The 17,026-nt window shown below is 40.8% G+C and overlaps 1 protein-coding gene across 6 annotated transcripts in view; it reads left to right on the forward strand.

Moving 5' to 3' along the window:
* ADAMTSL3 (ADAMTS like 3) overlaps window positions 1-17,026 on the forward strand; it is a 172,573-nt gene that overhangs the window by 153,293 nt on the left and 2,254 nt on the right. For all 6 annotated transcript variants that reach the window (XM_039722889.1, XM_039722891.1, XM_039722893.1 and 3 more), the window contains exons 24-30: window positions 6,996-7,178; window positions 9,175-9,294; window positions 10,101-10,313; window positions 12,318-12,501; window positions 14,953-15,157; window positions 15,938-16,047; window positions 16,596-16,810. In XM_039722889.1, coding sequence (XP_039578823.1) covers window positions 6,996-7,178; window positions 9,175-9,294; window positions 10,101-10,313; window positions 12,318-12,501; window positions 14,953-15,157; window positions 15,938-16,047; window positions 16,596-16,810 — 1,230 coding nt within the window. The remainder of the gene's footprint in view (window positions 1-6,995; window positions 7,179-9,174; window positions 9,295-10,100; window positions 10,314-12,317; window positions 12,502-14,952; window positions 15,158-15,937; window positions 16,048-16,595; window positions 16,811-17,026) is intronic.

Consider the following 17,026-nt stretch of genomic DNA (forward strand, 5'->3'; position numbering starts at 1 on the left):
TTCCTACTTCAGTCTGCAAAAAGTTGTTGAGAAGTTGCCTAGGCCAAGTTTAACCAATTCTAATTATGAAAAGGAAGAGGTTGCCTCAGTGGTTAACACCTGCTTAAATGACTGAGAAGTGGTTAAATTTTCAGTGAAGAGAGTGTAGGGTGCCCCAAAGGCTGTTTTGGGATCTTTGATGCTCAACATTTTTATAAAAGTTCTCAGAAGGATCAGTTAGTTGACTAAAACTATGAAGAGTAAAGATTTATAAAGGCTATTGTATCTAAAACTCCCTGCAAAGAGCTGCAGCAGGATGATCCCACAAGTAACATTTAAAACCTAGATGAGCTCAAAGGATGTTAAAAGCTGATATTTGCAGAATAAATGTACATGTAGAACAAATAACCTTGAAGGCAGACAAGTGCATGTGGCTGTCCCTGAAGAGAAGGAAGTCAGAGAAAGGTCTGTGCAGTGATGGTTCTCAGCTCCATGGAACACCAGCACGCCTGCTGGGTGCTGTCCAAACCAAAACTAATGGCAGAGGAATGGATGAAATAATAGAAAATATAAATGGGCCATTCTTTAAAGCTGTGGTGAATCCTGTTTGCAACTTGCTGACCTCATCTTAAAAATGATACAGTAGAGCAGGAAGAGGTAGAGAGAAGAGCAGTAGAGGAAACAGGCATGATCTAAGGGCTACTTCTGGAGGGTGTGTTGAGTAAGTGTTGTTCAATAAGTGACATGATTTTTGTACTCTGCCTACCTACACATCCCCAGGTGCCCATTGTTAGACAAAAAATGCAGAGTTAAGTGGACTTCAGGTCTAACTAAGGGTAGCAATTCTTGTATAGTGCTTTGATTTCTGATAAAATTACATTTTTATTAATTTTCCATTTAGAAGTCCATGTGTATGTATCTATGATGTTGAATGATGATAAAGTGTGATCCCTGGTGATGCAGCACTGTTATTCAGTGAAGTGAAAGTATAATTATATAATTACACCAGCTGGGTAAACCAGTCTCTGTAACAGTGCTGAATTGTGGAATTGTCCTAATGCACACCAACCGAGTCTTTGTTGGGGGTTCACTGCAGAATTCACTCTAGCAGTCATTAGTTGCTAAATAGAGTTGCCTTATTTTAAATGCCTGATTTTGAAAAATATTAGCCTTAAACTTCTGCAGCTGGAAAAAAGATTAAGTTCTCTTTGACAACCAGAGAGCTAAATAGAACCTGACAGAGCCATGGCAAGAGTGGGGTGGGAAGGGGTCTTGCTTTGGGAACCCCTCTAAGGAGGTCACCAGATGTTGGTAAGAATACCTAAATCCTGTCAGATGCTGCTACCACCTAGGAAGAGAGGCTGCTGCATGGCTGGTAGGAAGCAGGAGGGGTAAGGCTTTGAAAGATTGCCAGAGAAGGGGCAGTGCCAGAGGGCAGGCTGGGGGTAACACTGAGTGCCAAAATGTCCCATGCTGGTTTATTCCTGGTGAAGCTGGCAAGATTCATACAGGTAATTTCAGTAGCAGCAGGTTTAGGCTTTTTAGGGTTCACTGGAAGTTGATTGCCCAAGCATAATTCAGATGAATATAAAGGCAGTTTGAGAATTCTGCTGGAGAAAATACGAAGGTGTAGCAGTGGAATCAATTGCTGTGTAGGTTATGCTCAGTGCACTGAAGGTGTCCGTGGGTAAATAGTAATCAGGTGACATTTATTGTGTGGGTATAGCTGACCCAGATTTGTTTCGGCTGAAAGGCAGACATGCAAATTTAGCCTCTGAAATAAGGTAAAGTTCTAGTGAAGTGCAGCAAAATGTGCTTTGTGCCAGCACAGTTCTGCCTTGCTCTTGAATGGGAAACTCAGCATACTTTATGAGATTCTACATAGCTGGGGGGGAAATTTCTGAAGACGTATCCAGTGTTTTAGAGCAGGTAGTTAGTAGGCCAAGGTTTTTATGGTGTGTAATATTTCACAGGGCTTTCAAGGTTGGAGGAAATTTGTTTTTGAACACTGAATATTTTAAGGGCACCCTATAGTGCAGATTCCTTTTTTTCTCTTTTTTTAAACACGTGTTTTGCAGTCCCATCCGGAGATAGAGTTTTTTTCCATAACATTTGCTGTCCCAGGGCCACTCATGGTGGAAAATGACTTTTTTCATGGAACATTGAGTATTGTAGAGCTGCTCCAGTGCTAGTGGAAAATAACCTGTGTTTGAGGTCAGAAAAATAGATTAAACTAATTTTAAAGTTTTATAGCCACTTAGGTCTATAGAAGAACTTTTTAAGAGGATTTAGATCCGTTGCAAGAGTAAGATTTGCATTTTCAAGGTTTTTCTAAAACTAAGAAGGCCTGAGTTCAGGAATGCATCTTTGTTCATGAAGGACAATTACCGCCATCCTGAATTTTAAGTATGTGTTTAATTGTATTCCCTGATAGGGATGGATTTAGTCTCATGCCTTAGTGATTTCCTGACTTGGAGCGGTAGGATATAATTGCTAGTCTCTGGATCCAGTGATGGATCTCCCATTTGAATCCCTGGGATCTTTACTGCACTCGGGAATTCTGAGCCTTTGGCAGTTTGGGGGAGTTGAGTCTTTGGGCTCATCCTCAGCTGCATCTGCATGGAGATGGGGTAGGAAGGAAATAAAGGTGGCTACAGGCCATCTCTTCCCTCTTCCTCCTTCCCCTTTTTGTACTCTCTGGGGATCAAACCAGGAACTATTCAGCTTGTCAGTGTTCTTGCTACAATTCTGTAATGAAAAAAAGCTCCTGAAGACAGTGTGGAAGTTATTTTTGTTTATTTAAAGTCCCTCTGTAAATCAATCTTTAAGTGAGTGAGAGTCAAGCATCTGCAGTAAAATTCAACCTTGTGCACATGACAAAGTCCTCCATGAAGTCCTACAAATATGTCCCAAAGCTGAAGAATTTCAGCCCCTTTAAGGGAAGGGGGAAAAAAAGCAACTTGGTTTTGGCTTATTTTTGCTAGTTTCATTTCTACTTGGATGAGAAAACTGCTTAGAACTCTTAGGTTTTTATTTATATGATTTCTAAAGGACATTTTACCCAAAGGTTTTAGGCCTCAACTACTTGCCTAGGAAAAAAAAAGAACTTTTTCTTGATTTTGATGGTATGCTTGAACTCTGTCCTGCAGTTTCTGTGTAGGAAAATTGGTGCTTTTCACAGTGCAACTGGAAGAGCCTTGTTACAAGATGAATGTGGGAATTGTGTACTTTGCCTCCTCTTTCCCAAGAGCTCCTAGCTGAGACAGCTCAGTGTGCAACGCTGCACACCAGTAGGGAAGGGAAATCTTATCTCAGGAGCAGTAAAAATGGAGTTTAATTTCTAAAGAAGAAGCACTGAAAATCTGAACAATGAAGGTTTTGCACCTGAAATGTGCTAAAGCTGACTGCATGCTGGGGTTGTGATGGGCTATGAGATGGAGTTTTATGCAAGGTACTCCTAAACAAAAAAGTAAATGCACACCTAAAACTAGTTTTCCTAAGTGTCCTCTAATAGCAGGAGTTTCTCCTGATAGGAATTCCAGAAATGAAAATATAAACAAGAACTCTTTCTCTCATGAGACGTACAGCAGAAAAGGATTTTTTCACTGGCCAAAGGAACATACAGATAAAGTGAAGCTGTCCAGAAAAGCTTGAAATGCTTGTACTGCTTTGCCCAAGAATGTGAAGGAGCTGGACTATAGGGATATCTTTTCCTCCAGCTTTATTTCTTTAATCTGTTTCTAGGGTGTCTATTAGGAGATATCAGCCTTTTTTCTGAGTGGTTTCTCTACTGTGTCTCTCTGGATGCCCAACTCTGAAAGCATTTTATCACAGTTTTGGTTCCCCTGAAAGGCAGGGTTAGAGGCCCTGATTTCTGGCATAGGGCTGTGTCCTGGCTGCAGAGTCCTCCTCTCTTCTTTTCTCCTCTCTTCATGCTCTACTCCAGTCTATAATAGGTCTCTGAACTCTCTAAAGCAATCTTTTTTTTCTCTTAGCTCAGAACTCAGTCTGAGTGTTTGCCTTGATGCTGTTAATGGCATCCTAACCAAAAGCCAGTGAAGAGGTCAGAGAAGGAGCTTGATTACAAATACCAGTTCTTCTTAAGCACATAGTCCAATATTTCCCAGTCTCACTCTCAGATAGTGAATTGGTTTCCATGTAATACAGAGGTGGGAAAAGAAATGGAACCATGAAGTGCAAAATCTTGAAGGGTCCTCAAAATGATTGTGAAGAGGCCAGCTCAGAGGAGCTCAGCACACAGTTCACATAACAATAATTAACTCCTATATAAAAGTCTTACTCCTTGATAGTTTGGGGTAAAATACACTGCAGGGGTGTTGTGATTATTCCCACTGCTGTTTTGAGTTCAAACAGCTCCCTTTAATGGGTGCACCCCGAGAGTATCCATGTAACATCAGCTGCTGGAAAACAGCAGTGGTGCTTTTAAAGTGATCTATTTAACTGCTTGTTTTCCATGGATTCCCCTCACACACTCTTTATCTCTTACTGCCAGCACCCCTAGGATGGCTTGGGTGGATTCCTGGTGCATGACAGCTGGACTGGCTGCTGGCCTGTGGTGCAGGGCTCTGTCTGCACTTCTCCTCAGACCTACAATTTATGTTTGTGTGCTCACATTATTCACTTGAGTAATGGCCTGATTTACTTGTGTGTGTGGTATTACTCACTTGTTTTCCCTAAAGAGAAACAAATACAGCTCTTTGGAGAAAGAAAGAGGAATCATTTGCTATAACTTGAGTTTAAGGTGTGTGACAGATACCCAGTTTTGAACTTAAAATGAGTGGCAAAGCTATTCTGCAGATGTCTTCTGCAAACTGAACTCCAGTTCACATTTTAAAAGGCTCTACATGTCTCTGAACGAGGCACACATAGAAGAATAGAGACATGGCAATTTTTCTGGGACAGCTCTAGGATATAAACCGTTTGGAAGAAAAATATTTGACTTTAGTTAAATCCCGGGAATGAGCTACATGTCTGAATGCTGTCATGAGAGCAGAGGGAGGACTATCATGAGGTGATACTGCACTGATGTTTGATAGAGGCTCAGGTTAAAAGTTTAAATTTGAATCATTCCAAACGTTTTTGTGTTTTGAGGAATTTGACTTTAAACCTTTTTACTTCAGTCCCATCTCAGCTGTGCTGCTTCTGGCTTCTTTTTGGCTCTGCCTGGCCTGCTGGGTTTTGGTGCCAGTGGGGGTAGTGTGGCTGCAAACCTCTAGGCCTTAGAGTAAAACAGCTCAGATCCTCACACCACCTCCTCAGCCCATCTGCAGAGTAAGTATATATGCCTGAATGGCTGTGGAAAGTACACTGTAAAGGAAAAATGTCTGAGAATTATACACTTCAGCCAGAAATCTGGGTAAAATGGAAAAAAGACCCTTAAAGCAAGACCTCATCCTAATTCCAGATGGATTTTTCAAAGTGGCATAAAGCTTCTTCTAGCAACTTGAAAGACGACCTGATTTTCTGACCACTGTGCACTCTGCAGATCTTGTTTTAATCAGCTTTATTCAGTAAAACACAATTCTGCATGAGTTTAAAAGCATGGAACAGCTGCTAAATTGTCTAGAATAAAATCTGTGATTACTCTTCACTGCCTTTCTAGACAAAATGGCGGGGGGAGCTTTTTCCTTCAGTGAAATTGCAGGTTCCAAAAAATATGTCTGGTTCCTATTACAGCAAAGGAAAAACTTGAGGTGTGCATTGGAAGTGCTAAGCCAGTGATTGAAATGTTAAAGTTGTTCCTAAAGGCCATTCCACATCATGAAGACATCATCTGTAAAGTAATACTGCACAATGATCTGTGAGGAGAGGAGGCTGAATTAGCATTCAGCATGGCTGCAGCTTCCAAATGTCCCACATTCGGGTCAGCTCCTGCAGCAGAACCTAGCTGGGGAGTCTTCAGTGAGCACTGACCAATTTGTTTAGTGAAAAAAAAGGGTTCAGGTGAGGGACTTTTTTCATCTGAGACTTGTGCCATCCCCACACTTTTGTTCATGTCTGTGGCTGCTCAGTGTGCCACATGTGCCAGCTTACCCAGTGGCCTCCCCAGGATTCTGGAACTTGGAAAGAGCATTTCTGCTGCAGCAGCTCAACCAGAGCACATCAATGAGGTGCCTGATTTGCCAACTTGCAAAATCTCTTTATTAAGGCGAGTGTTTGAGGAAAATAAAACAGTTGAAGTCTTCCCACTGGTAGTGTGCCAGTGGAAAAATAATTTCATTAAAAATAAACACTCAAAGTAATGTATTGATTGAAATTGAAAATGACATGTTATCTGCAAGAACTGAGGCTCTCAGAGTTCAAGCACTATAGCAGCAATGATGATAGACCTTTGGCTTCTGTACCACAGTAACTGAGATTGCTTAGCAAGAGAAACCCTCTTTTCATTATTAATAGCTCTTTCTCTTCCCTTCCCTTCACCCTCTGTCATTACAAGCTGTTCAGATCACATCTACAACTTGGAGAAGTTGTCACAAGTGTTTTGGAATAAATTTGCCACATGTACTTTCCAATCTATTTTTTTCTTCAAGACAAATATTGTTACCCCAATTTTTTTCCTAATTTTTGATAAAAAATTCAATCTTCCGTCCTTCCTTGTGGGAGGCAGGCTGAATGAGAAGGCACTGTGCAGATCTTTCCATCAGCTGGTCCTGACTGGGTTTAATGGTGTCACATCTTTCAGTGAGATATGTGAGCACATTGCTTTTGTAGGACTGGTAGCAGTCTGTAAAGCTGTCCTTGAGCTGGGCTTGCAGTATTTCACCTTTGAGCTTTATTTTTAGTGGGATGCTGAATTATTAATAGGACTCACAACTGAGATGTCTTCTTGTGAGTGTGAGAAATGCTTTTTTTACTGCAGTGTTGGTATTTCGGTTTTCACAATCTCTGAAATGATAAAGCAACTCAGGATTCTTGAATGCTATGGCAGCAATTAGCAACACAAACTTTATGGCTTATCTCTCACAATAATTGTTTTAATTATTTTAATTTTAAAGGCATTCCCAAACCAAATGTAACATGGCTGAAGAAGAAGGATGTTTTACAAATCAATTCTTCCTTGGTTTTGAATGGCTCTTTATTTCTGAGGAATGTTTCCCACCGAGATGCAGGAACATACACTTGCAGAGCAGCTAATGCTCTCGGAAAAGCTGAGGCTGCATCTGTTCTCCACGTAACTGGTAAGTGCTAAATGAGAATTCCTTACTGATAACAAAAATCAGCCAATTTATAATCAAAGTTTAACCATAAAATAGTTGGGGGCATATTTATTGGAAGTTTGAAATTTTTGATTGCATCTGACTCCCTTGGATCTGTTCTGTATTTTGTGTTTCCTGTAATGTGGATCTAGGTACAGATGGTTTGACTTGTCACCTCAAGGTTGTTCCATCTTCTTGCTTCCAGGTGACAAATAATCAGCCTTAAACCACCTGACACATTAGGAACTAAATCCACAGTCATGTTACAGTGAACCAGTGCTTCTAACTAGAGACACAGGGAGGGCTTGAGTATTCAGAAAATCTTCAGGGAAATGCAGGAAAATGAAAGCAAAGGCTGGTTTTGGGGTTTGGTGTTCATTTTTTTTAATTATAGAGGCTAATAAAAGGGGAGTGGAAAAGAAAAAAAATCTGATTATGAGCCCTGAACTCCCAGAATAGAAAATGTAAAGCAAAAACTCCATGTAAATACCTCTATTGTAAATAGATTAATAATGCAATTCTGTATAATGCAGTCATGCCTTGTGAATCACTGCAATCATTGGATCAGTTGGCTCTAGAGATGAGCTGTCCCACCCCTCTGCTGTGCAAAGTGCAGCACAGCTCCCTGTACCAGTCCTGCTACCAAGATCCCTTCCTTGGGCATGCTCCTAGGGCAGATTGTGGATGTTTGGGACTGCTGGCTGCAGAGAACGTTCTAGAGACAGAATAGGAACCTCTGTGTGAGGATGAGTGTAGACTGAAGCTGCCTTCCTGCTTTCAGTTTTCCTGGAGTGCATCAAAACTTTGGATGTTCCAGAGAGGAATATTAATATAAAGATGTGACTGGAATATTGCTCACAAGAGTCAAAATTTTGTTTCAATTCCTGGTGATGTGACATTTGTTTAACTAAATCTGGGGTGGATAGGAGAGGGCCAAATTCTGCAAGTTTTTGGCTGTGCAAGACTGCAGAGAAATGGGAGGACTTCTGCTGTCAGGACTTACAGATTGCAGTGGCTCAGTGTTGTCTGAAACATGCCATCAGATTTTTGGCTTGGCTACAGGACTTGCTTGCCTGATCAGGGGGTGTCCAGCAGTAGCACAAAATCTGTGCAGCCTTTCCAATAAAACTCCCTAAGGGCTGACAAGGCAACCAGTCCTTAGCCTGTGGAACTGGCCTCACTGTGGTTTTGTGGAGACTTTTTTTGTCCTGGTGTTTACAGACAGGCAGGAGGCTTTGTACAGAAATCACACATGAGGAAAAATGTTGAGCCAATGTAAAATGACCCAGAGAAGTTAGAATATAGCAAAAGATTTAAACCCTTCTGGAAGGAGAGATGTAGATGTTATGTACATTCATTAAAACAGAAATGTTGACTAAGTGGTAAGAACTGTGTGTTACTGACAGATTGCCCACATTTTCGGCAGTTATTCTGCCAGCATATGAGAAAAAGGAGGAGTTGCTATAGTGATGGGCATTTCACTCTACATTCATTATGCTATCTCTATGCATAATGAGATTTTAAAAGATGTTCTTTTTTCTATTATAACATTTTGTCATACTTCTACCTAATGGAACAGAGGAATTGGCCAGATTCCACTGAGAGAATTATTTTTCTTACAATTTTTGCATACAATGAAATAATAAATAATGTTGTAATGAAAAACAGGAAATACATCCTGTAAGTCTTGTTTTTACACTGTTACAGGCTTGTTTTTCTAACAAATTCAATAAATGTATGGATTTATTGAATTATTCAGAAACTTGCACAAACATAAATAATTTTTGTTTCCCTGTACACATGTAGTTTATTTCTTAGGCTGATAATTTAACTGCATAGATGAAGTTGATCCTAAAGAATTCCAAACTGCTATTATCTTTCTGCTTCATAACTAGCATGCTGGGTATTTTGGTATGAAATATTTTTGGCATCATGATTTAATTCTTGCTCAGAAGATATTTTATGCACTGTGTTACAGAACAAAGACTTACAGAGAATAACACTCAGTTATTGAAGGGAAGCAGAAGGAAGCGTGTCCTGATGGCATCTGGGATTGGTACAAATGTCACTGTGGCACCTGGAGATCCACTAAGGATAGGTGTGTTGTCTTTACTGCTTTTTCATTAATATTATTTATTTATTTTATTAAAATAAAGGGGACCTCATGGAAAAAAAGTGGGTGCAATTCCCAAGAGTCCAGGTTTGGTGGTCACCTGGATTTCTTAACTCTAGCTCAGCTCTCAGTTACCAGTGAGGAGGCCTTAGATTAAGATTATTTTTTTTTATTCAGCCTTTCAAAAATTACCTTTCCTTAAAACATTGTGAGGTGAATCACCCTGACCCTAAAGCCATGCAATTACTCTTTGAGCTTCACTTGAAAAAATGGAAGGGATTCAGCTGGGCTCTCTTTGTGGTTTTTTCCTGTCTAAATGAATGCCTTTGTTTCCATCCCTGTCTGTGCCCTGTGGAGAGAAAATGCAGGAATTTCATTTAATGCATTTATGACTCCTTTCCCAAACAGATAGAAGGTCTTTAATTGCAGACCTATTTGCATATTGTAGAGTCTGGGATGAAATTTTTGTTCCTTTAAATCATTACTCCCCCCTTACATTTTGTTCCTATAGAAGTTAAGTTTATAAGGACCTACTGAAAGGGAAATGATGGAGAAGTGTGGTAAGTACAGATGGGCTTACAGAGCTCATACCCCTCAAGGGCCAGTCAGGATTTTGGGCCCTAGCTTGGGCTTCAGTGGATTTATGCACATTCTTGTTTTTATTTAGAATGGTAATGTCCTTTATGCAGAGTCACTCATTTGTACATACTTGTTCACAAAAGTTTCAATGTTTGCTAAAATGCTACTGACTTTGCTAAAGTCCCTACTGCTAAATTGTTTTTGATTTTTAGGTTGCCCAGTGCTGCCCAGTCACAGGAATACAGTCCAGTGGCTCTTTGGAGACAGCCCAGTTGAGGAAGTTCAGACCCTGGAATACAGAACCCTGGTTGGGGGTCGTATCCTAGAGGTGAACACCAACTCTGGTCAATTTGCTGGACAATTCCAATGTCGGACTTCAGCTAGTGCAAAACTAATGTCAGTTTGGGTAAATGTCAAGAAGGAAGGTTTGTTGAAAATTATATGACACATTCTTGAATTTTAAAATTTCTTTTGCTCTGTAAAGACTTTCCTGATAATTAACCTCCTTTTCTCTGTTGAAAGTAATTCAGCAATACATTACTTCATGTATGGGTATGGTCTTATTTAAGCCAGTAGACAATGCCCATACTCAGAGTTGGATATGGTAATTAATGTGTATCCAAATATCCTGTGAGAGTTCTTTCCGCTTGCCTGTGTGTCTGAGAATCTGAGAGAATGTGTCTTTGCTTAAACAGTTTTAAATCAGACAGGTTTTATCAACTTCCCCTTCAACAAACTTCTCCATGGTAGCCCACCAAACTGAAACAAAACTGACTTTGGGGTCAACGTTGGAAATACTTTCATGATAATAGAAATAATTTTAATGTAATTGACATATTCCAGGATCATCACAATTAATATGGCAGTGATCTTACTGCAGACACCCTAAATCACATCAATATACCAGAGCACACTGCACGCTCACAGATTTCCATGTCAAATTCTCAAGAGTGTCTTGTAAGGTTCCTCAACATAATCTACTGTAACCTTTGCTATATGTTTTATCACTTCACATATCAGTTTGATTTGGCTTATGGCTGATGTGCCATGGCCTCGAGCAGTAGGATCAGATCCCCTGTGCTCTCTATGAGGATGCTCTCAATGACTGTTCATGGGTTCTGGAGTGCCTGAGGTTATGAAGGAAATTATATTTGCAAAGGAATCTTACTGAGACACATATATGATCAAAATATTTACTTTTAAAAATCAAATGTAAATCAGAAAACACCCTAATAGAATTTTTCAACAACTAGGTCCAGCCCTAGTTCCTAATCTAGATCTCATTATCTCATTACAGTTAGAATTTCTGCCAGTGATTGGACTGGCTTTTGGTTGCCCTCTCCAGTCAGGTTGGGCAGTATTTTGGGGTGATTCAATTTTCTAGTTCTGAGCTTTAGCTGTGATTGACACTTAAGTAAATGTTTCATCACTGCCATACCCATGCGTTTGTGAGGCTGTAAAACCCCCTTGGTGGTTTTTGCACAGTAGGCATTTTGAGGGCACTTCTGAGCAGTGTCATCCTAGTTAAACAAACTATACAGTCTCTCAATCATAGCTGCAGTCAGTAAATTTAACTATTTCTACTTTGAAAAAGGCCCTTTTGTATTATTTTAAGAAATCCAGAAGTAATAAGGAAACATTGAAAAACAATAAGTTAAAGAATTCATTATGTGCTGCAAGAGTGAGTCTGTGGACACAGCTGGTAGCTATCAATTATTCTTGGTTATTATAGAAAAACCTGACTCCTTCTGTGATCACATAAAAATCTGTCAACATTGCATAGTACTTCATCTTTTACCAAGTGTCAAAAAAAATTGTGGAGGAAGGGGTAAGTGTGGAATTTTGACTAAATATAAAGGTAGTAATTGTTAGAGGTGATCGGTTTTTAATATAAAACGCTCTTTAGAACAAATTCCTTTTTCATCTTGCCAGATGCCTCAGTGGCAAATTATTTTTACATTAAATACTTCTCTGTAGTTTAGTACAGGATTTTCTTAAATCCTAAAATTATGTGAGGTGTCTGGAGTAAGATGAGTTTTGTTCAGGACAAACTTGCTGTAGAACAGCAGGAAACCTAGAGAGCCTGATTTACAATTTCCTCTTTATAATGCTCATTGTATAAAAATGTTATGAAAGTTTTAAAGGAAGCTCATCAGTTCCTACTGTGAGCCAGGTTCTGCCCTTCATGTGCTGATCTCATTTGTCTTCTACAGGGCTTCATGCTCATAGGTAAGGGCTGAACTTGAGGGGAAGCTGAGCAGAACTAAATTCAACTTTGGCCCATGGTCCCTTTTCACAGTGCTGAAATATTTTGTGCAGAGGATGTGGTGTCTATCCAGCCTACAGAGTGTGCTGCCAAATCAATCAAAGTGTGACACAGTTCCAATGTACAGTGCCTCTCTCACACTGCTTCCAATTGTATTTCTTAGGTTACACCTGGGAATATGCAGAGTGGAGTCCTTGCTCTGCCACCTGTGGGCATTCAGGAACCCGCTCCAGGAGCCTGCAGTGCATGAACACAGAGAAACAGAAAGTAAATGAGTCCCAATGCAGAGGGCTGCAAAAACCAGGGATTGTTTACCAGCCCTGCAACAAAGAGGACTGCCCTCCGAGGTAAACTCCCTTCTGCTCCATTTCCATGAGCTCTTTGTGTATGAAAATGCACTCAGCACCTCCTGAAATTGTTTCTGTGTTTATGCTCTGAGTGTGGAATGTGGGGTTTATTCCATCATGAGCCTTAAAGCATGAGAGATGTGGAAATGGATCACAAGCAAGTAGGGAAACACTTGATTCAGCTGAATAAATAAGAGCTGAGTGTGTCCATGCTGCTGCATCAATCTTGCTGCTACCACACCACACCTGCAAAGCTAAGCTGGAGATCTCTGAGACTCTGGGATGTGCAGTTTTGTGGAATCTGTGCCACCCCAGAGGGAAAGCTTGTTGTGTTTAGAGTGGCCAGGGTAACTCTGTGTGCACCTGCTCTCCTTTGTGCCAGCAGAACTCGCAGTAAGATGTTTCCTGAGGAATGCCTCAATTCTCTCTAATGCCCCTCACCACAGTGCTCCTTGAATGTGCTTCCCTGCCAGCTTACTCACTGGATCAACTGGGGATCATGGGGTTAAAAATATTTATATCACAGACAGGTGTATCACAACATCTGACTCCAAAGGCCAAAACCATACCTCTAGACTGTTTGAGCTACACTGAGCATTCCAGCTCAACAGGGTGTTTCTCCAGGTTTTCAATGGAAATGCCACAGGATCCTCAAAAGAAGTGCTTTTTATTGCTTTAAAGAATTGGCCATCACCATCAGCAAAACTCTGTGAGGGATACACACACTTTGGAGCTGTCCCTCACTGGAAAATGTTGGCAGGGAAGTGCTAAGACCTTAGCTGACATTGTGAGAGTGCATCTTGCCAGTACGTTCTAAATTCTGTTCTAAATGCAGAAAACCTAGCCACAGATATGTATCAGGAGAAGTTGTTTGTATTTCATTAGTAGCAGCCAAAAAACAGAGTATCTTAAATTGTGATACTGAACTCCAGCCAGCCCAGAGAAAGCTAACATTTTGCCAGTAGAAAAATACTGAAATCAAACTAATAGTTTGAAACACAGCTTCATTTGCAGGTTTCCCTCTGAAGCTCCAGCATTTGGAGCAGATGACAGGAGGGTGCAAGAGGTCCTGGGGCTCCTCTGAGCAAGGTCATGCCTTTCAGTGGATTCCAGGGCATGACTAAATAATCTGATTTTCACTGGCCTTGGCGTATTCACAACATAAACAAACTGCTTCTTTCATATAGCTAAAGAGAATGGGAACTGAATTGTCTTTTTATATGCTTAGATTTGTTCTGCTTTTAATTTGCCTTTATTCAATCACCAGTGGAAGGCAATTGTGTGTATACTAACATAATTAACTCTGCCTCGAGCCATACTTGTATGCTAAAATATTAATTGGTTTTCTTTTATGGAATATTCCACGCTTTCTACACAGGAAGAGCATCCCAGATGCCTGGAAAATAGCCCTGTGTATGTTTCTTGGTGCCTTTAGCCTCTCTCCTTCCCTGTGATTGCTGACGTGGGAGGGAAGTGGAAAATGTCTATTCCATTTTCCCACTTACTGATTTCTGCACAATCTTCTCATCTCAAGGCAGCTCTTTAGAAAGCATCCATAGAATCAAAAAGGCTTTGGATGTATGGTCAGTGGCACAGGACCTTAATTATTCAAAGAGTTTTGCATGTGTTTAGTCACTTCTCTCTCTCACAGTGGAGAGCTAGAGTTAAGCAAATATAAGGCCTTGAGTATCTACTTAACTTGTGCTTTGCTGTGCATGCCCTGCACCAAATGTTTGCAAAAGTACTTCAGCTTTAAAAGGGAGAAGAAGACAAGGGTGCAGACTGTAAAAGATTAATCTTCCTTGAATGGATATAAACTGTTTGAGTGTAAGAGAATGAAATAATTGCTGAAGAAAATAGAAATTTTTTTTTCCTGTTATCACTGTTGTGGTACACATAAAGTCCATTTTGTATTTCTAGCCTGGATTTATGCAAAGAGCAAGTCAACTTGATTGTATTACCACCTGCTGCCTCCCAAGTATTGTTCCTAGCTGCCAAGACTGACTAAATATTTGCAACTTCTAATCAATAAATAAAATGTTCTGCATGAGTCGTTGTCTGGTGAGATCTCAATGTAATAAATTTGGATGAGATATGGCAGCTGTCACTTTAGTACCAACTAAATTGTTACCATCCATTTTATAAGTAATGGAAAAGTACACTCTCCTTCCTGCTGGAATTTCACATCCAGCAGGGTCTGTAGGGCTCACCTAGTAACAGATTCTGGTAATAAACATTGTAAGAAACATTTGCTGGTAACAAACATTTGCTAACTCTGTTAGCAAATATGCTCTCATCAGTTTACCACATTAAGACCTTGCTCAAGCAAAGAAGAAGCTGATTCTAACTATTCTCACACCTAAAATTTAAAGGACAGGTTCTTTTGCATTTTCTTTGCAAATTACGGCAGGACTGCACTAATTGCTGTAAATGTGTCTGTGCATCCTGTAGGTGGGTAGCTGGGCCGTGGTCTGAGTGCTCTGCATCCTGTGGCAGTGGATTTCGGCACCGACAGCTGTCCTGCCACCAGGCCATGGCCAATGGCAGCACCCTGGCCCTGCTGCCAGGAGCCTGCACAGCCAGGGACAGGCCTGCAGCAAGGAAACCCTGCCTGGGGCAGCCCTGTCCCCTGGGGCCAGCACAGGCCACCACACAGGTAAGTGACAGCGTTTGTCTGCAGCATCCTTGTATTATGGAAGTGGGACAGTGCCATGAACTGGCTGAACATCTGTCCTCTTGTGCCTGAACATCTCCTCTTACACAAGGCAGGAGCTCTGTGGCTGGAATTACCTTTCAGACCAGACAATTAGAAATCTTGGGTTTTTTTCATTTTATGCTCTCTGAGCAACATTTTGTTTGTTGAAGGCATGACTTGAAACCAGAGTAGTAGCTGCAGTGTATTTTATAAGCTAAGCCATTACGATGTATTCCATTTTCCAAGCTAGTTTATTGCTTTTATTGCAGTCATGTTAGTACACGGTTTGCCTACCTGTACTTGTGAAGTCCCCAAAAAAGATACATGAATGTGCTTCAACAGAACATTGAAGAAGTTGTTCAATTCACAGAATACACAGAAGTCTGTTTTCCTACATTTTCTGTTTCTTCCTTCATGCAGCAAACTTGTGTTCATCTTGATAAGATTTCTATTTACTGTTCAAAGTGCAAAGTAATTAATTAGAATTGCTGTTGCTGCATTCCCAATACAAGGCAAGTTTGTAATGGGCAGAGCTACAGAAAGAATTCTGCAGCAGTAGGGATGTGGCACGATGAGAGGAGACAATGGATGTAGCTTTAGGAACAGGCAGGAAAGTCAGAAGGCAAGATGCAAAAATCATGGCTGGGCTGTGTAGCTGGGTAACTCCAGGAGGATAATTCTGTTGTTACTAACTTGGCTGTTGCTTTTTCTCTCCCCTCACCCTTTTCTCTCAATTGTCAGTGCTCTGGCCGCTGTGTTGGCCGTCCTGCAGGTTCACAGCACCCTGAGTTTATATGTCAGCTCCAGAACGGGTCTTCAGTGCCAAACTCTTCTTGTGATGAAAGAAAGAGGTAAACAGTGGGAAGAAACTACAAGTTAGATTCTTTAGATTATCAAATTGAAGGTACAGGATTGTCACAGCAGTACAAGTAGGCTAATTGTTTTGTGTCAAAGAAGAGGAGGTAGAGAGTCATCCCTTTGTGGACACTGGATGAATTCAGGAACCCAAGAGGGGTTGCCTGAAGAAAACACGGCATCCAGTATGAAGTGTTTCAGGGTCAGTTAAGTTTTCTTGAAGAAAAAATACCTTTTCTATTCCAGGGTAAGAAACTAGTTTAAAGAAACTCATGTCTTCTCATGAGTGAGAAGGTGTGATGAGTGAGCACAAAATTAAATAAAGGGAATTCAACTTAAATATAAGAAAAAATGGAACAGATTACCCAGAAAGTTGTGGTGTCTCCATCTTTGGAGATATTCAAACCACAGAAAATCTTGAGGATCCTGGTCTAGGTTGGCTGTGCTGTGATCAGGGGAGTGGGGGCTGATCAGTTCTATTGTTGTGTGAATAAGGGTTTAGCACAAAAGCAAACATTTCACTGCCATTTCTTTCCCTGCACAGCCCTCCTGCCAGAAGGAACTGTTCTCCAGAGGGGTGTGATGTGTACTGGAGGCCAGGCCCCTGGAGGCCCTGCAGTGTGGGCTGTGGGACTGGCTTCCAGTCCAGACGAGTGTCCTGCGTGCACAGGCAGAGCAACAAACCCGTGGCTGAGCAGTTCTGCAGAGGGAGGAAGAGACCGGTGACCTGGCAGCACTGCAATGTCACATCCTGTGGCAGTATGTAAATGTTTATTTAAATATGAGCATAGTAATAGGTTGTAGCAGTTATATTAGAAAATGACTCACAGTTGTACACTATTGAATCTACAAGCATTTGATTGTACATCAAAGGTAAAACTATCCTCTCCAAGGAGCACTTCGTAATCCTGGGGTTTCTTTTCTCTAAGTAGGCCAGTTTGATATTAAAGTCTCAAAAGCACTTTTAGAAACAGG

This window comes from Passer montanus, unplaced genomic scaffold (assembly GCF_014805655.1).
Source record: "Passer montanus isolate IOZ18808 unplaced genomic scaffold, ASM1480565v1 scaffold5, whole genome shotgun sequence".
Lineage (NCBI taxonomy): Eukaryota > Metazoa > Chordata > Aves > Passeriformes > Passeridae > Passer > Passer montanus.